General features: G+C 38.5%; 1 protein-coding gene across 1 annotated transcript in view; it reads left to right on the forward strand.

The window, feature by feature from the left end:
• Window positions 1-27,528, forward strand: part of ralgapa2 (Ral GTPase activating protein catalytic subunit alpha 2) — a 627,566-nt gene that overhangs the window by 224,415 nt on the left and 375,623 nt on the right. The window contains exons 21-23 of the mRNA XM_039749771.1: window positions 2,523-2,690; window positions 11,506-11,664; window positions 21,683-21,876. Coding sequence (XP_039605705.1) covers window positions 2,523-2,690; window positions 11,506-11,664; window positions 21,683-21,876 — 521 coding nt within the window. The remainder of the gene's footprint in view (window positions 1-2,522; window positions 2,691-11,505; window positions 11,665-21,682; window positions 21,877-27,528) is intronic.

Raw genomic sequence — 27,528 nt, forward strand, 5'->3', positions numbered from 1 at the left:
TTAGACTTGCTTTTTATAATCATTTTTATAATCTCTTCCTTTTTTGAACCTGTGTTGGACACTATATTAAAAACTGATTAATCTTCCCTTAATCATTTTATCTCCTTTTAGAAATTTGTAATGCTTGAAGTTAAAAATTTCAGCTCTCATCTAATCATTCAATCACGCTTGCAGCATGAACAAATTGTTTTCTGTTCTAACTCCATAATGAATTAATTGTGACAATAACAGAAACCTATGTGTGAGAATGTGTGTGTGTTTTTTTCCTTTCAGACATGAGTTTATCAGTTTCATTTTTTTTTTCATTTGTTAATGCAGTACTTTATCACCAATGAAAACCACTTTCATATGTAGATTTTACTTACTTATTTTTCATGTATTTTTGTGTTTTCCGAAATACTTTCTTTACTTGCAACCATGCATAAGTTCAGTACTGACTTTCACTCAGTACTATCAATACTGTAAAAAGGTTAGTACTGTTATGTTTTTGACGTTTTGCCATTCATTTAGTACCAAAGTATTGGCTCTTGTGACAGGTTGAACATATTGTCCTAGTAAGCACATGGCTTCAAATGACTTTTTATGAAAATTAAAATACTCTCCTAAAAATAAAGTTATACAGAAGATGGCACTCTTTCCACAAATTTTAGTTTACATAATTACAATGGTTGCTGTTAAATTATTTGGATGATTACAATTTATAACTAAAATTAACTGCATATTAATTGAAATTTTACTTGTATTTATTTCAAGCATATTCATATTTTTTATAAAGCAGAAATAAATGATTACTTTCTAATACAATTGGGATTTGCTCCAGCAGATCCCCTTGACCCTGTGTTTGGATATGGCGAGCTGGAAAATGACTGACTGACTTGTCTAAGCACATTAAATTATTCCAGTTAGTTTGTTGAGGAGCAGTTTTGTGTAACATGAATCAATTACTTAAATTGTGAAGCATCAATCTGTTAACAGCCCAAAGTAATTTTTAAAAAGTATTTTAAGCCACACACTTAAGACCAACACCTGTTCAAATTAGTGTTTCACTTTAAATGGTTCTGTCAATAATACTGTCTTTAAAATGATGGTTCTTGCCTTACACCCAGTACTGCTGTGATGACTGGACTTTTCATTTGATTGCACTCTATGCATGTGCTTAACCTCTGCATCACTAGATCACTGTACATCACCAGACAGCCGGAGCACATGTTTGTATGATGTGATAAAAAAGAATTTCTCAGTTTTACTCTGCTATTAGCATAATTAACTGCAGGTTTGACATTGTGGTCAGCAACACAGGAGCGCCACAGGGGACTGTACTTTCTCCGGTCCTGTTCAGCCTATATACATCAGACTTCCAATACAACTCGGATTCCTGCCACGTGCAAAAGTTCGCTGATTAAACTGCAATCGTGGGCTGCATCAGGAGTGGGCAGGAGGAGTAGTATAGGAACCCAATCAAGGACTTTGTTAAATGGTCGACTCAAACCACTTACACCTGAACCTGAAAACCAGCAAAACCAAGGAGCTGGTGGTGGATTTTAGGAGACCCAGGCCCCTCCTGGACCCTGTGATTATCCGAGGCGACTGTGAGCAAACGGTGCAGACCTATAAATACCTGGGAGTGCAGCTGGATGATAAATTGGACTGGACTGCCAATACTGATGCTCTGTGCAAGAGAGGACAGAGCTGACTATACTTCCTTAGAAGACTGGCGTCCTTCAATATCTGCAATAAGATGCTGCTGATGTTCTATCAGACGGTTGTAGCGAGTGCCCTCTTATACGTGGTGGTGTCCTGGGGAGGCAGCATAAAGAAGGACGCATCACGCCTGGACAAACTGGTGAGGAAGGTAGGCTCTATTGTAGGCATGGAGCTGGACAGTTTGACATCCGTGGCAGAGCGACAGGCGCTGAGCCGGCTCCTGTCAATCATGGAGAATCCACTGCATCCACTGAACAGGATCATCTCCAGGCAGAGGAGCAGCTTCAGCGACAGACTGCCCTGCTCCTCCGACCGACTGAGGAGATCGTTCCTCCCCCACACTATGGGACTCTTCAATTCCACCCTGAGGGGTAAACGTTAACGTTATACAAAGTTATTGTCTGTTTTTCAATATGCTGCTGCTGGAGTATGTGAATTTCCTATCTATCTATCTATCTATCTATCTATCTATCTATCTATCTATCTATCTATCTATCTATCTATCTATCTATCTATCTTAAAATTTTAAATGTTATATTTTTATGCTGTAAGGTTTAACAATTTATGCTTATTGTGCCAATTACTCAAGGGTTCTGAGCCTTTTTTGTTGACTGCAGGCTGTTTTTCCTTGTTTCTATAACCTTAGCCTTTTTCTTTGTTCTGAAGGGCTGTCATTCCATATGTTTGAGTATGTGAAGTCAAAATAAATATCTGGCTTAAATGAAATAACTATTTCATAAGTTCTGCATGAAACATGATTATTGTTTTCCAGATTTTTTTTTAATATTTCAAATTAGTTGTTCAATTTTTGTCTTTAGGTGAAAGTATCAGCAGTGAAACCTCTAATGGCTACCTCAGTGAAAATGAAGCTATCATACCCTGGCAGTCTTTAGAAGAGGATCAGGATGTCATTTCTCCAAATGATATTACTACTGATTCATATGGACCCCGAAATCTAATACATATAAGTCATTTAGCATTGACAGGTATGTAGATTTTTCCACATAAAAACAAAAAGGAGCACAATAATAGTTGACTGTAAATGGTATAGCAGATAGATACTACACCACCACCATTGTTTTAGTCTGTTTCTCCATTTCAGGGTGGCAGGTACATGGCATTTGCCAAGGCTGATTTAGATGGTGCACCACGTTTACATAAAACATATATATTGGTGTTCCATTTATTCTCAAATTCTGCAGTCTTCTGGGTAGTGTTCAAATTATAGTATATAGTCTGATTTCATGGGACCTTATGTAGGTGCAGTAGTCAAAACGTATTTAACATATATTTTGTGAAACATTTAGTTTACTTTTAAAGTTGATATTAAAGTTGTTTGTAAATTAGTAGAAAATTAAATAAGATGACGGAAATCTGATTTTTTTTAAAAATGTATGCAACTTATGCATAACCCATTCTGTTCTGCACTGTGTGCACATATGAAGGAAACAATAACTTGCAGCCAATAGTTAAGTCATATTTTCCTGTTTTGTCTCTAATCCACACTTTATAGAGTGTAATCCATCAAAAACTATGCCTTCAGATAGAGTGTAAAGCTTTGACTAGCTTTTAACGCTCCATGTTAGTTGTCCATATATTCTACCTCATCAAATTATCTTTTACAATTTTTAGATTAACTTCTGCTTTGACACTTAAGTAGTTTACCTAAATATGTTTCAGAATCTATACTGCAGCCTAGCATTAAGCTGGGAGTTCAGAGAAATTACTATAACCACCCACAAAGAAAAAAATATTCATGTATAACATTCATTGTAAAATATGAACAAGGAGAATTTTCCTGGAAAAGGCCTCTCATTTTTCTTTCCTTTTTATTTTGTAAAAATGCCATATTGTAGACTCAGCAAAACAGGTCACTAAGTCTTCACACATAGTAATTCTCAGCAATATTATGAGCATTAACTCTGCAGATACTGCAGGTTTTTTTGAACAATGCATAATTGAAACATGTTCATAATTCTCAAATAGATTATAAAAGCACCTTATTTTTATTTCTCAGTAAAATGAAGAGAGAGATGCTCTCTACCCACTTAATTGTTTTTATTGTCATGCGTTTTTTCAGCTTTGGACAATGATCCACAATTAAGCCAATTTCCTTTAGAGATTTAAACAGACACACACAATAAAGAAAATGTATTTTTCCCTCCTTGAGTAGCTTTGTTAGACATATCTGTATTTTCCCATTGGGCCAGGGGAGTTTGTTCAATGTTTTTGAAGAAATGTAGGATTATCTGGTGAAAATCTGTCTAGACCAGGGATAAACTAAAAATTGTACAGAGTGAATGAGCTGACTTTAGAGCTTAGGTTCCTGGACCAGTAAGACTACAGCACTAATCAGTGGACTCTTGTACTGTACTTAAACAGAGTTGGACAGCCTTGTTGATTGCATTACATGGTTTATACATGGACAAAATAGGGAGTATGGGAGTGTGCCCAGTGATGGGTTGACACCCTATTTAGGTGGTTTTTGATGGCCATGTTTATCTACAGAAACAAGGGAGTTGGGATGTATGGTAAAGGGTAAAAAAAAAATCTATGAATTAAAATAAAAATTGATATATTGGTGATACTTCTCTATATTTAAAAAAAAAAAATTGGGATGGAGACTATATAGTCGAGACATGATCTTCTTGGAAGACAATTTGACGTCCCACGAGAGACACATTAACGTCCCGCGAGACAAGGCAGTGAGACAACATTTAAAACAAGTTCACGGACATCTAACCAAGCATTTGTTGGAATGCTTTTGGCAAAAAGACATCATGCTCTTCCAGCTCTTAAAACAACGACAAGCGACATGTAGATTATCATTGAAGAGAACTATTGTCATTTATATTTAAGATCAGCTCAAAATATGCTGTGTTCGCTTGTGACCTTGTTCGCCAAATATTTTCCTGGAAATTTTCCTTGCAGCCAGATTAGGCAGACATTTTTTTCCAGGCACCCCATGATGCTCCACGAGGACAGCCTGACATCACAGAGCTTTAGCAACCATGCACAAAAATTTCATGCCTGCTTACTGTAATGCTGGACATACACAGTGGTAGTGTAGTGGGTCTGCAGCTGAACAGCTGGCCCGTTTTTAAATAAATAATAGAATGGCTGGCTTGATCTCCTTGGTTTTGTGGGCTCAAGCAGCTACAGGTGCCGTTTGTCTCAATTGCTTCATCGGCTTTCTGTATTTATATTTTATTTACTTTTTGCTAGTTTATGGCCATTTTTTTTTGTTTTGTTCTGTTTGCACCCTTTGTTGTTTGAGGCATGGTGGTGCAATGGTTAGCACTGCTGTCTCAGAGCTAGAATTACATATTTGACTGCAATAACCAGTTCAGCATAGTTGGCAAGTATTTCCCTAGCTCCCAGAGACTCTTAAAATACCATTTTACCATTATAATCCACTCAAAACTAGTTCAGTTCCTCCTTCCTTGTTGACTTAAATATATTTTGCTAAGTTTGGTGAATTTAACAAATATTTCTTTGATTTTGCTGAACTCACAGCAAAGCGAACTCTGCAATGTTTACTCATCACTAGTCAGAAGCATCAACAAAATAGTAAATAACAAAATGTGCAATGGTAAGTGGGTGGCACGGTGGCACAGTGGTAGCGCTGCTGCCTCGCAGTAAGGAGACTTGGGTTCACTTCGCGAGTCCTTCCTGTGTGCAGTTTGCATGTTCTCCCTGTGTCTGCGTGGGTTTCCTCTAAAAAAGACATTCCCCAAAGACATGCAAGTTAGGTGCATTAACAAGCCTAAATTGTCCCTTGTGTGTGCTTGGTGCATGGGTGTGTGTGCCCTGCAATGTGCCGGCACCCTGCCCGGGATTTGCTCCTGCCTTTGCGCCCTGTGTTGGCTGGGATTGGCCCTTGTGACCCTGTGTTAGGATATAGCAGGTTGGATAATGGATAGATAGATGGAAATGGTAAGTTATGTTTAGAATTTCCCCTTAATTTATAAAGAAGAGGATCTAGACCAGAAAAATAGCTGAAGGGTTAAAGTACAGAGATTTAATCAGGGTAAGAACATCTTAACAACGCAAATGAAAAACCACATGTTAAACATAACTTAAGAGGTCTTACGCCTTTTCACAGTCAAGCTGTAAAAGGGGTGGAAATAAATATAGGTGCATGAGAGGTATCGTGTTAAGCCCACTACTAATTGCTGCTTAGCTTCTGCTTGTGCATTTTCTATTTTTTGATCACATCTGATTCTCCTTTGTCATCTAAACCTCTTTAAAACAATATTTAAGATTCATCTTAACCTTGGAACATTCTAATATGGACTGCTCACAAATAAAGTCCAGGTCAGGATAACAAGGTACCCGACTTGAAGGCAGCTCAGAGGAAACACCATTTCTTCCCTCATAGTTTCTTCTGTTTAGGAAAACAAAAAAATTGCTGTGGAGCAGGTGAACTGTTTATGTTATATTATCCAGCAGATTCACACTGAGCTCCAGGATAATATTAATACCTTAAAGGGTGACTTCAAGATGCTACAGAAATACTTCAGCTCTGTTAAAGCTGTAACTGACTGCCATACTGTGGAAATTGATATTTTAATAGGAATGTGGAGTCACTGTCAGCAAAGCTCACCAATATTGAAGATCATCAGCGTTGTAACAAACTTTGACTAGACTGCATAAGAATTGGTAAAGAAGGTAGCAAGGTGCTGGCTTTCCTTCTTTAGCTTCGTCTAACCATTTTGCTTGCTGTCCATTCCTTTCAGCCCGCTATATAGAGCTCACATGGGACAGCACATCTCACCCTCCTGGTATATCAACAGTTATTAAAATGACAGTTATTTGAGAGTCAAAGAAATTCCAGGAATTTTTTTTTTTAATCGCATAAACTTATTTTTATCATGACATCAGTGCTAAAATGGCCACTGGTAGACAGACAATTAACATGGCGATGGAATTAAGCATCACTCCTAAATAGTCTTTCCTACACATCTCGACCTCTGTCTCTCTCTCTTGGTGATCAGTATATATTCTACAATACTTCAGCCAAGGCAAACAAAGCTTTAGATGATTCTGAATTGCTTGGCACCTTTTCTTTAAGACACTACACTGTCTTCAGCCTTGAGTTCTCCATTGACTATCCTGAGCTACACATTTAGTAAATCACCTTTGGCTATGGATCTCCTGATGATTATTTATTTATTCAAAGAATTTAAGAAGAACAGATTACCCCTTTAATATTATAATTACTTTATTTTAAATTCCTCTAATTACTGTCAACATGTTTAACCTGTAAAGGTAATACTGTCCATTTCCCATTAGTGTTTGTGTATTTAGTTTTTGTTCTGCATAATCATTGATGTGAACGGCAGGGGCTTTCATTTACATTTCATCTATCTTTTTCTGTTTTCTGCAGTGGGGTGGTAGGATACATTCAAACGGCTGCTTGCGGTTTGGCAATGGGCACCATGTGCATGTCAATTCTGATTGCTTGCATCCTTATTTTATATATGTATCTGCTTATAGGCATTTGTACTACATCTTCTCTGACCAAGGTAGAAGGAAGAGGCAGTTGATCCCAGTAAAGCTCTTAATTCTTGCTATATGGTGGCATGAGAATCCTGAGACCCATATATAAATATCATGCATTTTTTAAGGATTGAACAAAGGTGGTTGTGGTTCATTATTCATAACTATATCATTGATATGTTGTTTAGCATCATGTTTGCATTGCCCCTAAATGTTGAGCTTTTGGGAGCAGCATGTATGATTTCAAAGTAATGTGAAATACTAATTAACATACCGTGCCCTCCGTAATGTTTGGGATAAAGACACATATTTCTTTGATTTACCCCAGTAAAGACAGACAGTTCCGACATGATTAAAGTGTATATTCCACATTTATGGATTTGTCTGAGTATTCACAAACACCTGTGACACCAATTGCCCCAAACATTATGATTCCCTGAGACTTAGAGACCAGGTATAATAAAAAGTGTTGTAATTTCTACATGATGTGACTGAATTTTATACAAATATCCTTGAATAAATGTCAGCAATTTGCATTTTAATCATGTCTGAATTTTAGGATTTGTAATTTTAAACTGTGGAGTAGAGGGGAATATATATATATATATATATATATATATATATATATATATATATATATATGTCTTTGGCCCTAATATTATGGATGACAATGCATATGTTATGTAAATTGCAGGAGTACAGAAAGAGAGAACAAAGTTGATGTAAAGCTGTGTTTTATGTGGATAACTTGAGAATTCTATAGGAATGAGTTTTAACACTAGAATCCCTGAAGCCTACAAAAAAACTCGTAATCCGGGCACACCTTAAATCCCTTTGCAGCTCTCCATCAGCGTCTTTTGTTATGCAAATGTGTCAATCAGTGCAAGCAGCAGGCAGCCTGCTGTCCCATTCTCCGCCTTGACGGAGCTCATCTTGGGCAAAAAGTTCTCCCAGCTCAAGCCAAGGCTCCTTATCTTTGTGTGAGGTTCCTGGAGTTGTATTGGGTAAATAATACAGTATATTGTTATTTGGAATACATGCATTTAATGTGTGTTCTGTGACTGTGAAGATCTGGGTAAGTGTAGGAAGAAAGGAAATTCGATACAAGAAATACTAAACACATACTTAAAGCATAAACTTATTCGATGTTATACTAATAATGTTGTAAAGTGTATAACGTGTGCCTATTGATTTTTGTAATATATGGGCAATAGTGTGGTCTGATATGAGGTAAAAATTTAAATGTTTAAATTATACTTACAATGTACAAAAATATATAATTGCCATATGTACTCAGATCAAAAGAAGAAGAAAAATAAGTTGCAAATGACATATGACTTTATTAAAAAAAAAAAGAAAAATATTTTTTGTACTCGTATACTCACTTTGCGATATTCGCGATTTTTGCTATGATGGTTAGAAAAACTAAACATCATGTTTTGCTAAAGAATGGACATAACAGAATTCCTGATACAGCATGCTTCATAGGGGAGCAAATTTGAACAACACCAACAAATAACAGAAGATCATTGAAAAAAATCTCAAATTACTTTTGTCATATAATCCTAATGTAAGGTATTCATTTGTCTGCTCTTAATATCCTAGGCTCATTTATTGAATATTTAAAGTATGCTTAAATAAACTGTTAACAGAAAATCCTGTTGTGTACATCAGTCAAGCACTCTCCAATGAACCATGGCATCAGAGGCAGATTCCTTCCCACTTAGCTAAGAGGAAATCATCACAGCCATCCGAGAAGAAGTGGTTCTTAATTTATAACTGCAGCTGTGTTGGCTTCTCTCTCTTGTGCAATGGTGTTTTCTCTCTTTCTCTTTTTTGTAATGTGGGTGTTATGTGTTCTCTTGTGTATTACCTGGTAACTTTGTGCGTATCAAAGGTTGAGAACCACTGTTTTAGAACTGTTCAAATTTTTGAAACCATTTCATGCTATAAAGTTAAGTGTATGAAATCTTCTGTGCTACTGTTTGCACCTTCTGCTAAGTTAGCCATATTTTCCAATCTCTCATTTCTATCACATAATCTTTTAATGATCTGCAAATTGCTAAATATTTTAAGTTTTAGAAGTGAGATTTTTTATTCTTGTTTTAATTGGGCACCTTGTACAAGTAAAGACCATTCATAGATATTACCTTTTCTTTTCAATTCCTTTTAGTCATTGTTAGAATTAGTGTCCTTCTCCTGTTTAACTTTATGTGTTCAGTGATTTGTCTCCTCCTTCCCACTGGTCAGAGTTTTGCTGTTTGTTTTTTAGACTGGGCTGGAATTACGGGAGACCAAGGTTGAAACTGTTTCCAAATCAGTACAATCTGAGATGCAAGTGTTCCCTTCCAAATCTGGAACTACAGTGGGATGCAAAAGTTTGGGCAACCTTGTTAATAGTCATTATTTTCCTGTATAAATCATTGGTTGTTATGATAAAAAATGTCAGTTAAATATATCATATAGGAGACACACACAGTGATATTTGAGAAGTGAAATGAAGCTTATTGGATTTACAGAAAGTGTGCAATAATTGTTCAGACAAAATCAGGCAGGTGCATAAATTTGGGCACCACAAAAAAGAAATGAAATCAATATTTAGTAGATCCGCCTTTTGCAGAAATTACGGCCTCTAAACGCTTCCTGTAGGTTCCAATGAGAGTCTGGATTGTGGTTGAAGGTATTTTGGACCATTCCTCTTTACAAAACATCTCTAGTTCATTCAGGTTTGATGGCTTCCGAGCATGGACAGCTCTCTTTAACTCACACCACAGATTTTCATTTATATTCAGGTCTAGGGACTGAGATGGCCATTCCAGAACGTTGTACTTGTTCCTCTGCATGAATGCCTTAGTGGATTTTGAGCAGTGTTTCGGGTCGTTGTCTTGTTGAAAGATCCAGCCCGGCGCAGCTTCAGCTTTGTCACTGATTTCTGGACATTGGTCTCCAGAATCTGCTGATACTGAGTGGAATCCATGCATCCCTCAACTTTGTCAAGATTCCCAGTCCCTGCACTGGCCACACAGCCCCACAGCATGATGGAACCACCACCATATTTTACTGTAGGTAGCAGGTGTTTTCTTGGAATGCTGTGTTCTTTTTCCTCCATGCATAACGCCCCTTGTTATGCCCAAATAACTCAATTTTACTTTCATCAGTCCACAGCACCTTATTCCAAAATGAAGCTGGCTTGTCCAAATGTGGTTGAGCATACCTCAAGCGGCTCTGTTTGTGCTGTGGGCGGAGAAAAGGCTTCCTCTGCATCACTCTCGCATACAGCATCTGCTTGTGTAAAGTGCGCTGAATGGTTGAACGATGCACAGTGACTCCATCTGAGGCAAGATGATGTTGTAGGTCTTTGGTGCTGGTCTGTGGGTTGACTCTGACTGTTCTCACCATTCATCGCTTCTGTCTATCCGAAATCTTTCTTGGTCTGCCACTTCGAGCCTTAACTTGAACTGAGCCTGTGGTCTTCCATTTCCTCAATATGTTCCTAACTGTGGAAACAGACAGCTTAAATCTCTGGGACAGCTTTCTGTATCCTTCCCCTAAACCATGATGGTAAACAATCTTTGTCTTCAGGTCATTTGAGAGTTGTTTTGTGACCCCCATGTTGCTACTCTTCAGAGAAAATTAAAGGAGGAGGGAAACTTACAATTGACCCCTTTAAATACTCTTTCTCATTATAGGAGTCACCTGTGTATGTAGGTCAGGGGTCACTGAGCTTACCAAGCCAATTTGAGTTTCAATAATTAGTTCTAAAAGTTTTGGAATCAATAAAATGACAACGGTGCCCAAATTTATGCACCTGCCTGATTTTGTTTGAACAATTATTGCACACTTTCTGTAAATCCAATAAACTTAATTTCACTTCTCAAATATCACTGTGTGTGTTAACAAGGTTGCCCAAACTTTTGCATCCCAATGTATATCACTGGGCTTATGTACTGTGTCTAGTTTATCCAAACTCAGCTTAGGCCAAATACAGCATAAAGCAATCAAGTCTGGTATAAAGCTAGAGTTTGGTACCCCACCCAAATGCTTTATGCATTCCATTTGGTTTTATTTAAGATCTATTTTAGATAATGTTAGAAAGTATGTGTGTGACTTTAAAATACTAATGTAATTAGAATTATTTTTCTTGACAATTTCTTGACAATTTATTATTTTCTGAATATCATGTATAGTTCAGTTTCACTGATGCATGATCATAATGTGGAGGGGATAAAACATTCCCAATGTGTTTTTGATTTGCTGTTTTTTATTTTTTTTTAAAGTAGGCTTTTGTTTTATGTTTAGGTTCAGATGGCAACGTGTCAACTTACTTTGAGCCTTCTTCACAATCCCTTATTACCTCTGCTTCTCCACCATTAATTGTCTTACCTGACTGCAAAGACTCTCCCCCTCTTTTGGATGACAACATGCACCACTCGGTTTTGCATATAACTGAAGATCTGGGTACATTTCTTCTATATTTTTGTGAAACCATGCTTTAGAGTATTTGCTGAACAATTTCTATTTTTAAAGTATTTATTTTTTTTGTAAAATATTTTCAAAAAATATAAAACCAGCTGGCTTTCAGTTGATGATCATAGATGAAACCACATCTATTGCAGTTTATATGATATTTTAAAGAAAGCCTCTTAAGTAAGAGCCCCAACACTATCCTAAAGGTTGTAATGTGAAAAGATTAACTTTTAAGTTACTAAATTTTATATTTAAAATTATCAGATAAATGCTTTTGCCTGTCAACATGAAGTGTTACTTTTTTCGCATCAAAATATTTTTGACAATCAAATTGCTTTTAGTACAGTTTATTTGCTTTTTGTCCAGGTTCTTATTCTAAAATAAAAAAAGCAGTTAATTAAAAAACATTTTTGCAAACTAAAATAAAATAATTAACAGAAAAATGAGAGAACAAAACATCACTGTCTCAGCCCTCATCTCACTACACTACACAAGAGCACTCTGTACCAAGTTGTTTAAATACATAAGCTCAGCTGCAAATACACTATTAACAGACTAGATTAGATAAACTTTATTATCCCATGGGATAACGATTGAGAGAACATGCAAGAGTCAAATATAAATTTGCATTTATTCACTTTATTTTATTCAAAGTGACTTACAAAAAATAGCAACATAATGAAGTAAGCATCAATCTGGGGGACTGTTTTGAAAAACGTGCTACAGGACAAGGATGCAAAATTGATCAACACACGTGAAGAGCTTTAAACTAAACAGAAGGATTTTGAACTAAATGGGCGCTGCTACAGGGATTATATAGGCTGGGTATCAGTCGAGCGGAAGATATCGATCGCTTCCAAAGCAGATTGAGGACCGAGGAGAGGTGCTTTGAGTCTCCATGTTTTAGGCAGACAATGGCAGAATGCAAAAGAAAAGCTTGAATGCCAGCATTCTACTCTTTTTGTTTTCCTGAGCACTGAGCAAGCAACAGTCTTTTAGAGATGATATGTATTTTTTACTCTTTTCTTTACTATTATACTTTTTGTTTCTGAAGTTGTTTTACTATATACTGGTCTTGATTAAGATTACATTTGTTCTGGATTATGGTTTGTCACTAATAGTAGTAACCATTAGAAATAGGGTAAATGGGTTTTTAATTTTCAGACAATTTTAAAAGCATGCAAACCCAGGTTCTGGCTAGTCTTGACTGCACTTTAAATGGATTGGGAACTTGGATGGAGTCGCAAAGAGAACCTAAAGGCTGCCTAATGCTTGCAACATCTGGAAGTGTAATAGACACAGAGAAAATACAAGAAAAGTTTATTAATACTCCTGTAATCAGCTACTTGCGTGGCAATTGCGAGTGCCTAAGCAAATCAGTTTCACTGTACCATAAGAGTTGTTTGTCTGAAGACGAAAATGATGACATGCTAACACGAGAGTAAAAGAAAGACAAAAAGGTTTTAGAACTGGTCTACTATACATTGTAAAGGGCAGTATTCAATCATTTTCAAATAAGATGGATGAACTATATGCTCTTACAGTCAGTCATGGAGCATACAAGTACAGTGGCATTTCGTGTTTTTCGAAGAGCTGGATTAAACCTGATATACCTGATACCATTTTAATGCTGGACAGATTTAATGTTATTCGAGCTGACAAAGTCCCAGTATGATGTAGTAAAAATACACAAGGGGGACTGGTTATCTATGTGAATGAGGATTGATCATAAAAGGCAGATTATTACAATTAAAAATATAGTTTGTAAGTCATTGATTTTCTGGCTGTTGGAATTCGTCAGCGTTATTTGCCAAGGGAGACGAATTATATCTTCCTTTTTAATGTATATGTCCCTCTCTCTACAAATGGGGATTCAGCAGTGGAAATGAGTCACTCTGTCATCAACACTTTAATGGTGACTCATTCTGATTCTTCAGTTATGATATTTGGTGACTTTAGCCATGTGACTTTGGAAGATACTATGATGAATTTCCATTAGTTTGTGTCATGGTCCACACATGGAAATAACAAACTGGACCTACTGTATTCAAATGTTAAAGATGCCTTTAACTGTAAACTACTGGGACCTTTGCGCAGATCGAACCACATAGCCTGATTCATCTTCTTCTCAGCTGCAAGTCTATTAGATGTCAGCCTGTTACCATAAGAATAGTGAGGAAGCGGAGTCTGAATGCTGAAATGTCTCTGAATAACTAACTGCTTCCAAATGACATACTGGGAAAAGTCACATGGGGTTATAGTGAAGAACTTGGTCACTGCATCACAACATTTATATAGCACATTTTCATACAACAGTGTACATGTGCTTTACAAGATGACAAAGAGAAAGTTACAAGAAAAGAAAAGAAAAAATAACGTAAGGCAATAATATTAAAGAATAAATAACAAAACAAGGTAAGGTCAGATGGCTGGGTGGACAAAATAAAAACTCCATTTAGGCTGGAGAAAAATAAAATCTGCAGGGGTTCCAGGGCCAAAAGACCTCCCAGCCCCACCAGGCATTCTACCTAACATAAATGTTCCTAAATTAAAACCTCTTAGTTTTCATGCTTCACATGAGAGGATTTGATGAAGTTGGTCTTGTGGACAGCTGAGTCACCCAGTCATTCCATCATCTCAGGGGGCTGCGTGGTGCGGTGCCTACATCAGGTAGTGTTGGTGCAGATCACCACCACAGAAGAACTGGAAAAGGCAGCAGAGAATAGTGGGGATTAGTATAGATTGCAGATTCCTGAAGAATATAATTCTATACCCATATAGTCTATTAGGAATGCAACTGAAATGCCGCTACGAAAAAGCCATATCAAAGTAATGGGTTTTTAGCAGTTTTTTTAAAAAACAGACTATGTTAACTTTTGTGTCAACACTGTGATACCCTCAAAGGCTGTGTGTTGCTTTCCAAACAACAAGCCTTGGATTACTAACGAGCTAAAAAAAGGCTCTCGAATGAGAAACAGAGAGCCATCAAATCTGGTGACAAAGAAGCTCTGATGAAACAGCAAGTGCTGAAGAAAAAGCTGATTTGAAGGAAGGAAGCTTACAAAGTTAAAATAGAAATCAAACTCAATCCAAATAACATGAAAGCTGTCTATCAAAGACATACATACAAAAGTGCATAATTACTGGTCTCAAGCAATCCAGGGATCAAGTGCTGGAAGGTGAAGTGGGGAAATGCCCTGAACCAATTTTTATTCATTTTTCTCTTCCACTGCCAATTTCTTTAAATGACCAGTCACCCAATACTATCCCTGTTATATTATAGCTCCTATTGCTTCAGCTGGAATGACTAATAACAAGTTTTCCAGGTGGATTAGAAAGGAGGATGCAATTATCCATTTGCTTCACAAGGCTTCTTCTCACCTGGACAAAGTTGTCAGCACAGTGAGGATTATGTTGTTTGATTTCAACAGTGCCCTTAGTATCATCCGGTCATCCTTGTTAAGGAGTAAGTTCAGAGACAATCAGGTGGATGAGCCTATGGTGTCTTGGATAATGGACTGTTTGACAGATCTCAGTATGTGAGCAACACTGGAACACTACAAATATCAGTCCTGTTTCCTTTTCTCTTTACTCTGTACACTTCAGACTATAAATATAATACCAGGTTATATTTAAACTCTTTGATGAATTTGCAGTCATGGGGTGTAATGACGTGCAAAAAGAATTGTCTGCAACTGACAGTGTCTATAACATGACAGCTTGGACTCCTAGCACTGCTGCCTCGCAGTTAGGAGACCCGGCTTCGCTTCCCTTGATGGATAGTTGGCTTTCTTTATGTAAAACAATTTATGTATGTATCCAGTACTTGCCTCAGCATTTCAATATAGCTGTACTAAAATCATACTTGACACTGTGGATGGGCCTCAGGGAGCCAATCCCATCCAATTAGACTGCTAGGTCCATCAATTAATCATCTTTCAGTGAGAAAAAAAAGTCTTTGATTTATAATATACATATTTTACATATTTGTAGATTCACAAAGAACTGAATAGTGGATTTTTTTAATTGATAGGCGCTACTCTGGTGAGTATGATGACAAATCATACCCAATTGGTTAATTGGCACGGATAGTAACTCAGCATTACCTTTGTCAGGAGGTTGTCAACAATGTGGACCGTTAATAATTACCAAGCACAGTTAATCAAATTTCAACAACATTGCTTCTACACCTTAATTACATGACTACCTGAAATTTCACAGAAAGTTCCTCATATTGGCAAAACAATTCAGTTATCAAGTGTTAGGATTGGGGCTTGCCAAATACAGCAAACACAGTCAGGTTGAATAACAAATACTAAGTTTGATCCATATGGATGACCTGGACATGGGCAGTCCTAACCAAGTTTTAGTGTACAAGTACTAAGGGAGCTCTATACGGGGCAAATTTGTACTTTGATCACTTTCTGTGCTTTGGTGTTGTGCGCACGTGTCCTGCACCTGCTGCATTGTCTCTTTTGCTTTTAACAGTATTTATGTGCTGTATGACTTGATGATGCATTGTTCTGATGTTGAGTGCGTTATTACTATATTCTGTATCTTTTGATTAATATTCTTACTAAGACTGCAGTGCATTTATTGGCTGTGGTTTTTTAAAATTATTTTGGTAGCCTGGTCTTAATGCTGTTCTATTGACTATGCTGTGTGTTGTCTGAGCGAGAGGTCTGTTGTATTGATGTGAACTCATCTGCTGCTCAAAGTGGAACTAACCTCTCATTATATATCATCTCTTCAAACTAGTGCTTGATTGATTAGTGTTTCAGCAACTCTGCCATTCATGAATTTTGAAGCGAGTGAGTGAGTGAGTGAGTGAGTGAGTGAGTGAGTGAGTGAGTGAGTGAGTGAGAGAGATTTGGGTGGGGGTTTCATTCAGTGAGTGAGTGAGTGATGGCTTTGCCTTTTATTAGTATAGATATCATTAAAGGTGAACCGTGCAACTTTATGTTATTCAAGAAGTTTGTATCAAACAACTAGCCCTTCGTATTACTCAGTACCCTTGAAGTAGCTCTCAGTTTCAAAAAGGTTGGTGACCCCTGGCTAAGGAGTTCATTTCCACCTGCAAATCAGCATTTAGACCAGTGGTTTGGCTTCTTGGATGGTGCTGTCTCAAACAGGTGGTGATTTGAAGAGTGTTTCTGAATTGTGTATTACAGCATTTTCAGATCGTTTTCTAAAAGATTTTCATTCACAGTGAAATGAGAAAAAAAGTCAAATCATTGTTTTTGAACTTGCACAGTTTTTCAGCAAAGAGTTCTGTTTGTTTACAGTGCTACCCAAAATGAAATCAAAATGGTGAATAATGCTTCCCCATCCCCAAGAGAGAACTAGCTTTTAAAAGAATTTTTTAATAAGCAGAAAGAGATCATGGACTGGGTTAACTGGTGAGTCAAATTAGTTCAGTTTGAGTGCTCAGCACACAAACACTGAATTATATTTCTTATTGTCTTATAGTAGGTATTTAAAGCTCTTGTCTGTCCTAAACCCTTGTATGGTTGAAGAGACTATAAAGAATATTTTTGTATGCATTCCTTTGTTCGTCATTCCATCATTCTAACATGCTTATCCAGGACAGGTTTTTGGGATAGCTGGTGCCTGTCCCAGCAAGAATTGAGTGCAGGGCAGGAAAGATACCTTGACCGGACTCCAGCCTATAGCATTTGTTTGTATATATTGAATAGCATTTTGTTACTAAATGAGTCTGCCATGTTGGCAGAAACATAAGTAAAAACAAAAAGTTTTACATTTCAAAATACAGTAAGTTATATACCAATAATATATTTGTTGTAATGTTCACAAAGGTTTTTAGTGACACTAGAATAAAAATGTTTTTTCTTGGTTGTGCAACCAGTTCAATTCAATTCATGTTATTTCTGTGTGCTTAGTGCAGACTCAGGGCGTTGTACAGTGTTCACAGGTAAAATACAATTACAGACTCACAAACGTCTAATTCCATGAGTACATATAAAAGTACAGATTTGCGTATAGTACATGTCTGTATCTAACTTGACATCTTTATTTTTAACACAGGCATAAGACAGCATTTCATTTTTGGGAACAAATGGTAGACGTGTCGGGCCAAATCTGAAGTTTAGCAGGTGTTTGGCAGAGCAGATTGCTTAATGGATAATGATGACGATGATGATGATAATAATAATAATAATAATAATAAAGTACAAATGGCTATCCACATGTTGCTGTTTCTAGTCTTTTGTATAATGTTACTGGTCAACATCATTTTATTTGAGTGTTTGTTCCTGTGCTGGAGTGGCTTAATGCTCAGGATTGGTTTGAGTCTTAATTTATGCTATCTTGTCTCGGGAAGGTAGCGGGGAGAAGTTAGGGGAGGGGTGTACAAAGAAGAAAATTCTTTGTATCGTCTCAACAAGGGCTAGTAGTAAGTTCAGTTTTGTCAAAGCAGGCTGTGATATGGAATCAGCACACAATCGTTTAAGTCCTTAGTACTGTGGACTCGATTTTACTTTTTCACAGCACTGTCAAAACTCACACATCTGCCCCATCAATGTTAAAATGAATGTGAAAGCAAACATTTTTGGCTAAATCAGTCTTATTTAAAGTGTTCATAATCTTATTTCTGAGTCAAGTTTCATAACGAAATGGGATCTTATGATCGCTGTAGAATATTCTAACATTAATGACAGAATCAGTGTTTTATACTTCATGTTCCGTAGCATTTATAGCTATAGACACAAAACATCTTCTGATTTACAGATTTATAACATTCACAGTTAACATATTTAAAAGTTACATGTGAAATACATCAAGAATGCTTAATACGCTGGGAATAAAAAGTAACTGCGCATGAAGTTAAAAAAATAAAAAAATCTTAAAATAAAGAAAAGCATATACTGTTGATAAGTAAAAGTAGGTTTACTCATTTACTGTATCTGGTAAAACAGACCTGGACATGTTCTATCCTTTAATTCTCCAGTAAATATTTGGCAAGAAAAAGTTGTTGTCCAAAAGGTTTACCTCCGTTGTCACTGCCAGTTAACTATACATTCTTACCCAACAGTGTGCTGTTATTAAAGTTGTGATTGTCTTCCTGGAGGTCAGTTTTGCACTCTCAAACAGAAGAGTGTTAAAAAATAAAATCATCGATAAGCATGGTAGAACATATAGAGCACGTAAAAAATGTATGAGGATTTTTATTGCATTGACACATACACTTCATTCAATTTTACAAAGGCAAATATGAACATTGTGTTTTCACAGTTCGTTTGTTAATCAAAGGGTAAAGTGGTAAAAATACAATGTTCTGTTACATATATCCTAGTCAAGTTAGTGACATATTGTGGCCACATGATGTCACCATAGCAGAAGAAAATCCTCAATGTTAGCAAAAAACAATCTATCCGACCCAGAGTTTCAAATAGTTAAACAAAATGCATGTGCACTTTTGGGATAGCTGTTGTGTGTTGAATTGGGTTTAACTCAAAGAATGTTTGAAATTAAACAAGTTAAAATGACATTCTCAGAGAAAATGTTTGTAAGATTAAGATATGTGCCAGAGGAGCAACTTATACAAATAGTTCCAAACATTTCGTCAGTAGTCCATCCTCCATCAATGTCCCAATAGAATTAAAAGCAAGTCTAGAGAGATTATGGGGATTTATGAATGTGATGGGTGATATTCCAGTGTGGGGTGAAGAAACAGAGTTGTTGCAGTTTCAGAGCATTGTTGAGCAAGCCCAGAAGAATAAACCTAAATAAATGCAATTTTTAACTGACCGAAATCAGCCATTTAGGACATGTTTTAAATAAGGAAGGTCTAAGTTTAAATAAAGCAATCACAATTCAAGAAATCTCAGAACCAGAAGACACAGCATCCTTGGAATCCATGGAAATAGTGCAGTATTCTACAAAGTTTATATCAAGACTCTCAGAAATTATGATATTACTTGGAAAACTGATGGAAGCAGAAATATAGTTGTATTAGGAGGATAAATATAAAGTTTTGAAAAGCTTAGAAGAGTCAGAGCACAAGCCACTAGATATAATATTTAAGATGTCACCTCAAAAGCACCAGCCAGAATACAGGGTGCTAATGATACTGCAGAAGTACAACTTTCAAGTCAAATAGAAACAAGTCATTGTGATTCACATCACTGTTTTCCTGAGCAAATCAAGTAAATACGGAAGATGAGATCAATGCAAAATGTATTTTTCATCAGTTAACTATTTCTGAGGAAAGGTTTAAAAATAGCTGCTTTCAAAGAAGAGGAGCTGAAATTAGTCATTGAAGCAGCATATAGAGGATTGCCTGATTAACGATGTTTTCCCAATACAACAATGCTGAACCTTCAGAGAAGATTTAACATTTAAAGGAGTTTTCTTTTCAAAGGCTTGAAATTAGTCATTTCAGAAGAAATGAGGAGTAAAGAAATCTATGAAACAAAGGAGTTGCAAAATGTTAGAAATGAGACATTTAATTCTGGCCTTGAATGGCAAAACAAATTGGGAAGTTGTGGGGATGTATATGTAGTATGTACTTAAACAATAAACCTAGAGAGTCAATGATGTCCAGTCCTTGAAATGAGCTTGGAGAAGGTAGAAGTAGATCTATTTGATTACAATGATGCAGAATATCTACTTGTCTTGAACACTGACCATTATACTAGATACCCAGAGTTCTCCAAACTTAGTGTTTCAACAAGAAAGTGTGTGATTACTTATTTTAAATCAGTCTTTGCAAGACATGGGTTGCCAGGTATAGTATTCTTAGACAGGATAAGACAGCTAGCAAGTGAAGAGATTTTACAGTAAGCTGGGACTTAAGACACGTACTGTCAAGCCCTGAGTATCTGCAGTCTAATGATCAAGTTTAATGGATCTGTCCAAACCATAATGAACTTGCTGAGAAAATACAAGAGAGCAGTGGCAATACATCACTAAAGAAAACTGGTCTGTCACCAGCACAACTACCCATGGCTGGAAAGTTGCTGACTTCCAATGTCCATTAACCATTGACACCAAAAATGTGTACAAACAGTATGTAAGAAACCGGCTTGCAAGCAGATAGAGAATATGAAAACTCAGTTTCAATCATTTAATCACCTAGGGGAAAGAGAAAGAGGTCATGACAAGGCAACAGATATCAAACTTGCACAATCTGTGTAAACATCAACAACAACATTTATTTATATAGCACATTTTCATACAAAAAGTAGCTCAAAGCGCTTTACATAATGAAGAATAGAAAAATAAAAGACACAGTAAGAAAAGAAAATAAGTCAACATTAATTAACATAGAATAGGAGTAAGGTCCAATGGCCTGGGTGGACAGAAAAAACAAAAAAAAAAACAGACGGCTGGAGAAAAAAATAAAATCTGCAGAGATTCCAGACTATTAGACTGCCCAGTCCCCTCTGGTCAATAATATCTTGTATAGTGCAGACAACAAAAGTGAGCAAATCTACACAAAAACAGAAAAAAGAAGACATCTTGTTTTTTGCTATGATGATTGAGTGAATTTTTCAACACTGTATTTTAGCTTTTGATGATTTTTTTGCTTGTGCAAGTTAATTGTAAAAGCTAACAGCACTGATACCTTGCCTGAAGATGTAGGGATTTCATAATGTTGTAAGGGACAGCTGGTCTGCTTTGTCTTTGTCTCTACAGTTTTTCATCTCCTCTCATTTATTTGCAATATTTCTTGCAATTTAGCATATTTTATTTATTACAAATGTGATTTTCACTTTTAGGCTAACTGTCAATAAGCTTTTTTGAATTTGTTTGTTACTAATTAAACAAAATATCTACAGTACATCTAAATATTGAAAATGATGAAATATTTCTATTGTTATTTCTGTACTCTGTGTGTGTATATATATGTATAATAATACTGTTAATTTTTATTACTAATTAAATAATTAAAATATCTATATCTAAGTATAAAAAATGATGAACTATTAATATTGCCATTCCTAAAATTATTTTTACTTATATAGCTGTTTGATTTTGATCCTTGCAGACAGTAGTGAATGTTTAGCTGATGACACCAGCATTATAGCAGGAGGAAGTCTCGCAGGATGGCATCCAGATTCTGCTGCTGTGCTTTGGAGAAGAATTCTAGGAATTCTAGGAGATGTAAACAGAATTTGCTGCCCAAATATACATGCTAAAGTTTTCCGATACCTGTATGATCTGTGGCATAAACTGTCAAAGGTAATGACTCTCAGAATAGTTTATCTATTTTTGTCACCCTAATGTCTAACCACTTAATAATCCATTTTTTAAATATTTATTGGTGATTTCTTAACCTAAACGTAAAATTATTAAGATGGTAACTGAAAGACAATAGTACAATATACCCACCCTGTTCAGGACATTTTTAATTTTGTGACTTCAGGTTTAAGTATTTCAGCCAGGCCTGTTTGTATATTCACCTCCTCCACTATCATTCATTTAACTTTTTTGCTTTTTGTTTTCAGTGAAATTCTTACTTGCATGCAAACATACAACTTGTATCCATGTTCTTCTTGTATCAGAGGCATGAACCCAAAGTTTTTCTTGAATATTAGTGTTGCTATTCATTACCTACCTTTGACTTGCTGTTCAATACAGACACTGTAAGGAGAATTATCTATCTATCTATCTATCTATCTATCTATCTATCTATCTATCTATCTATCTGACCTGTATTGTGTATATATATATATATATATGCCCCTCCTCCTCTGGGGCCAGGCCTGGGGGTGGGGCTCGATGGCTCTATCGCCTGGTGGCCGGGCCTGCACCCATGGAGCTCGGCTGGGCACAGCCCAAAGAGGTAACGTGGGTCCTCCTCCCCATGGGCTCACCACCTATGGGAGGGGCCAAGGAGGTTGGGTGCAGTGTGAGTTGGGTGGTGGCTGAAGGCAGGGACCTTGGCGGTCTGATCCTTGGCTACAGAAACTGGCTCTAGGGACGTGGGATGTCACCTCTCTGAAGGGGAAGGAGCCTGAGCTAGTGCGAGAGTGTCGAGAGATTCCGGCTAGATTATAGTCGGACTCACCTCGACGCACAGCTTGGACTCTGGAACCAATCTCCTTGAGTGGGGCTGGACTCTCTACCACTCTGGAGTTGCCCCCGGTGAGAGGCGCCGAGCAGGTGTGGGCATACTTATTGCCCCCCGACTCGGAGCCTGTGCATTGGGGTTTACCCCGGTGGACGAGAGGGTGGCCTCCCTCCGCCTTCGGGTGGGGGGAAGGGTCCTGACTGTTGTTTGTGCGTATGCTCACGTGGGCAATGACAGTGAGACCTGGAAGGGCGTGATTGGGAGGAATGGGGGACATTGAGTCCGAATGGGCCATGTTCCGTGCCTCTATTGTTGAGGCGGCTGACTGGAGCTGTGGCCGCAAGGTGGTCGGTGCCTGTCGTGGCGGCAATCCCCGAACCCGTTGGTGGACACCGGCGGTGAGGGATGCCGTCAAGCTGAAGAAGGAGTCCTATAGGTACCGGCAGGCCAAGCGGAATGCGGCGGTTGTTGCTGAGGCAAAAACTCGGGCGTGGGAGGAGTTTGGAGAGGCCATGGAGAACGACTTTTGGACGGCTTCGAGGAGATTCTGGTCCACCGTCCAGCGTCTCAGGAAGGGGAAGCAGTACAGTGTCAACACCGTATATGGTGGGGATGGTGCGCTGCTGACCTCGACTCGGGACGTTGTGGGTCGGTGGGAGGAGTACTTCGAAGACTTCCTCAATCCCACTAACATGCCTTCCAATGAGGGACTGAAGTCACCGAGGTGGTCAAAAAACTCCTTGGTGGCAGGGCCCCGGGGGTGGATGAGATACACCCGGAGTTCCTTAACGCTCTGGATGTTGTAGGACTGTCTTGGTTGACACGTCTCTGTAACATCGCATGGACATCGGGAACAGTGCCTCTGGATTGGCAGACCGGGGTGGTGGTCCCCCTTTTAAAAAGGGGACCGGAGGGTGTGTTCCAACTACAGAGGGATCACACTCCTCAGCCTCCCTGGAAAAGTCTATTCGGGGGTTCTGGAGAGGAGGGTCCGTCGGATAGTCGAACCTCGGATTCAGAAGGAACAGTGTGGTTTTCGTCCTGGTCGCGGAACAGTGGACCAGCTCTTCACCCTTAGCAGAGTCCTGGAGGGTGCATGGGAGTTTGCCCAACCAGTCTACATGTGTTTTGTGGACTTGGAAAAGGCGTTCGACTGTGTCCCTCGGGGAATCCTGTGGGGGGTTCTCCGGGAGTATGGGGTACCGGACCCCCTGATAAGGGCTGTTCGGTCCCTGTACAACTGGTGTTAGAGCCTGGTCCGCATTGCTGGCAGTAAGTCGAGCCTGTTTCCAGTGAGAGTTGGACTCCGCCAGGGCTGCCCTTTGTCACCGATTCTGTTCATAACTTTTATGGACAGAATTTCTAGGCGCAGCCAGGGTGTTGAAGGGGTCCGGTTTGGTGGACTCAGGATTGGGTCACTGCTTTTTGCAGATGATGTTGTCCTGTTTGCTTCCTCAGGCCGTGATCTTCAGCTCTCTCTGGATTGGTTCGCAGCTGAGTGTGAAGCGGCTGGGATGAGAATCAGCACCTCCAAATCCGAGACCATGGTCCTCAGCCGGAAAAGGGTGGAGTGCCCTCTCAGGGTTGGGGGAGAGATCCTGCCCCAAGTGGAGGAGTTCAAGTATCTCGGGGTCTTTTTCACGAGTGAGGGAAGAATGGAGCGTGAGATCGACAGGCGGATCAGTGCGGCATCCGCAGTGATGTGGGCTCTGCATCGGTCTGTCGTGGTGAAAAAGGAGCTGAGCCGTAAAGCTCTCAATTTACCAGTCGATCTACGCTCCTACCCTCATCTATGGTCATGAGCTATGGGTAGTGACCGAAAGAACGAGATCGCGAATACAAGCGGCTGAAATGAGTTTCCTCTTCAGGGTGTCAGGGCCTTCCCTTAAAGATAGGGTGAGAAGCTCAGTCATCCAGGAGGGGCTCAGAGTAGAGCCGCTGCTCCTCCGCATTTAGAGGAGTCAGATGAGGTGGCTTGGGCATCTGATCAGGATGCCTCCTGGACGCCTCCCTGGTGAGGTGTTCCGGGCACGTCCAACCGGGAGGAGGCCCCGGGGAAGACCCAGGACAAGCTGGAGGGACTATGTCTCCCGGCTGGCCTGGGAACGCCTTGGGATTCTCCCGGAAGAGCTGGAAGAAGTGTCCGGGGAGGGGGAAGTCTGGGCCTCTCTGCTTAAGCTGCTGCCCCCGCGACACCGACCTCGGATAAGCGGAAGAGGATGGATGGAAAGATATATATATATATATAGCGTACTGAATCCAAAATATATTTCTAGGAAACTATTGTTCTGTCAAATATATCTACTAATCTTAGAATCATATATTCTGTACTGTCATCAGGTAATTTGGAGGCTGATCTACTTTGAATTCAAGTACAAAGAACAAGAAATTGTGCTCTAAGTATAGAACAGGATAAATTTTATGTGCATCATGAAGAAGTTGACAAATCAGTTTTTAATTTATGGTTGTGCTCCTGCTTAATGTTTCTGTGATTTACCCCAATTATTCTCACTATGTTCATAGTTAATGAATCAGGTCAACTGATAATAGCACAAAAATGACGCCTATCCCTCTTTTGTGCTTACTGTTTAAGTGTACTGCTGCATTTAATTAAAATAAATTTTAAATCATTGAAAACCTCTGTTGATTAAACTAGAGAAAGAAGTCAGTTGCCTTTTCTGTTTTGTAGGTTGTTTTGCTGATGTTGTTGGAGTGCCATCTTTCTTTCTCTTTCGCTTTCTCTCTCTCTCTCTCTTTTTCGTTCTCTGCTGTAGATTTTCATTACTGTCCTCAAGAGGATGCTAGAGAGAGAGAGAGATCTTCATGTTGGCAAAGGAAAAGGGATATGACACTCTAAGTTGACTCTTCATCATATGTTCAGGATACAGCATGTTTTAATGCTCTGTTTACTATCATGAAGCCATCTGTAAAGTGGGTGTTGTGTAATCATTTTTCACACAAAAAAAATCATCAGGAAAAATTTGGGCTTTTGCGTTTCATTGTTTGTATGCACTGCTCTTCATTTCAGCTGGTTAAGAACTGCTCCTGTACCTTATTGTTAAATCTTAATGAGTAATGTGTCTAAAGAATGATTGCATCAAGGTTATTTAAGGTGAATTCAAATGTCATTCATTTCATTTTTCTAGAAGAGGCTTTTTTCCTTATAGTGTTGCTACGTTAACAAAAGACACAAAACAAAGTCAAAGTTTTGGGGATCGTCCCTGTTTAGTAAATGATTGTCAAATATTATAGCTTAGTATTTACAGACTTGAGTCCAAAACAGAACTGATCAAAGTAAGAATGGTGGACATTTATATAATGAAATAGCAGGAAGTGATGTATTAAGCAGGTGGCATTCTGTGAACCAGAAGTGACATCTTCTGGAGGTGGGACTTGGAGGATTGGAACCGGAAGTGACATCATAAGCCGGATGTGATCATCATTTGGGTGATTCTTGAGTTATTCTATGGGGAAAAGAGGAAAGTTAAAGTATAGCACCAACCCCTCGGTCTGTTGAGCAATTACCATTATTTGAGCCTGTAAACTGTCTCCCATTCACTTGTGTTACAGCTTCATATATTATTTTACTGTAACATACATACTAAAATAATAAAGAAAAATGAAATGAAAAAGAATTCATATATATATATATATATATATATATATATATATATATATATATATATAATACTGCTCAAAAAAATTAAAGGAACACTTTTTAATCTGAGTATAGCATCAAGTCAATTAAACTTCTGGTATATTGATCTGGTCAGTTAAGTAGCAGAGGGGGTTGTTAATCAGTTTCAGCTGGTTTGACGTTAATGAAATTAACAACAGGTACACTAGAGGGGCAACAATGAGACGACCCCCGAAACAGGAATGGTTTAACAGGTGGAGGCCACTGATATTTTTCTCTTCTCATCTTTTCTGACTGTTTTTTTCGGTAGTTTTGCATTTGGCTATGGTCAGTGTCACTACTGTTAGCATGAGGCGATGCTCGGACTCTACAGAGGTTGCACAGGTAATCCGACTTCTTCAGGATGGCACATCAAAATGTACTATTGCCTGAAAGTTTGCTGTGTCCCCCAGCACAGTGTCAAGGGCATGGAGGAGATTCCAGGAGACAGGCAGTTACTCTAGGAGAGTTGGATAGAGCCATAGAAGGTCCTTAACCCATCAGCAGGACCAGTATCTGCTCCTTTGGGCAAGGAGGAATAGGATGAGCACTGTCAGAGCCCTACAAAATGACCTCCAGCAGGCCACTGGTGTGAATGTCTCTGACTAAACAATCAGAAACACACTTCATAAGGGTGGCCCGAGGGCCTGACGTCCTCTAGTGGGAGGAACTGGCATGTCCACCACTGGCGCCCTGTGCTTTTCACAGATGAGAACAAGTTCACCATGAGCACATGTGACAGACATGAAAGGGTCTGGACAAGCCGTGGAGTACATTATGCTGCATGTAACATCATTCATCATGACCGGTTTGGTGGTGGGTCAATGATGGTCTGGGCAGGCATATCCATGGAAGGATACACAGATCTTTACTGGCTAGACAATGGGACCTTGACTGGCACCTTGTCTGCCATTAGGTATCGGGATGAAATCTTAGGACCCATTGTCAGACCCTGTGCTGGTTCAGTGGGTCCTGGGTTCCTTCTGGTGCACAACAATGCCCGGCCTCATATGGTGAGAGTATGCAGGCAGTTCCTGGAGGATGAAGGAATTGATACCATTGACATACATATCATAAATATTTTGGGCCATGCACCAACTTGCAAATCATCGATTTTGAGTTGCTGCAATGAAACTTCGTCAAA

The sequence above is a fragment of the Polypterus senegalus genome, chromosome 3 (assembly GCF_016835505.1).
Source record: "Polypterus senegalus isolate Bchr_013 chromosome 3, ASM1683550v1, whole genome shotgun sequence".
NCBI lineage: Eukaryota > Metazoa > Chordata > Cladistia > Polypteriformes > Polypteridae > Polypterus > Polypterus senegalus.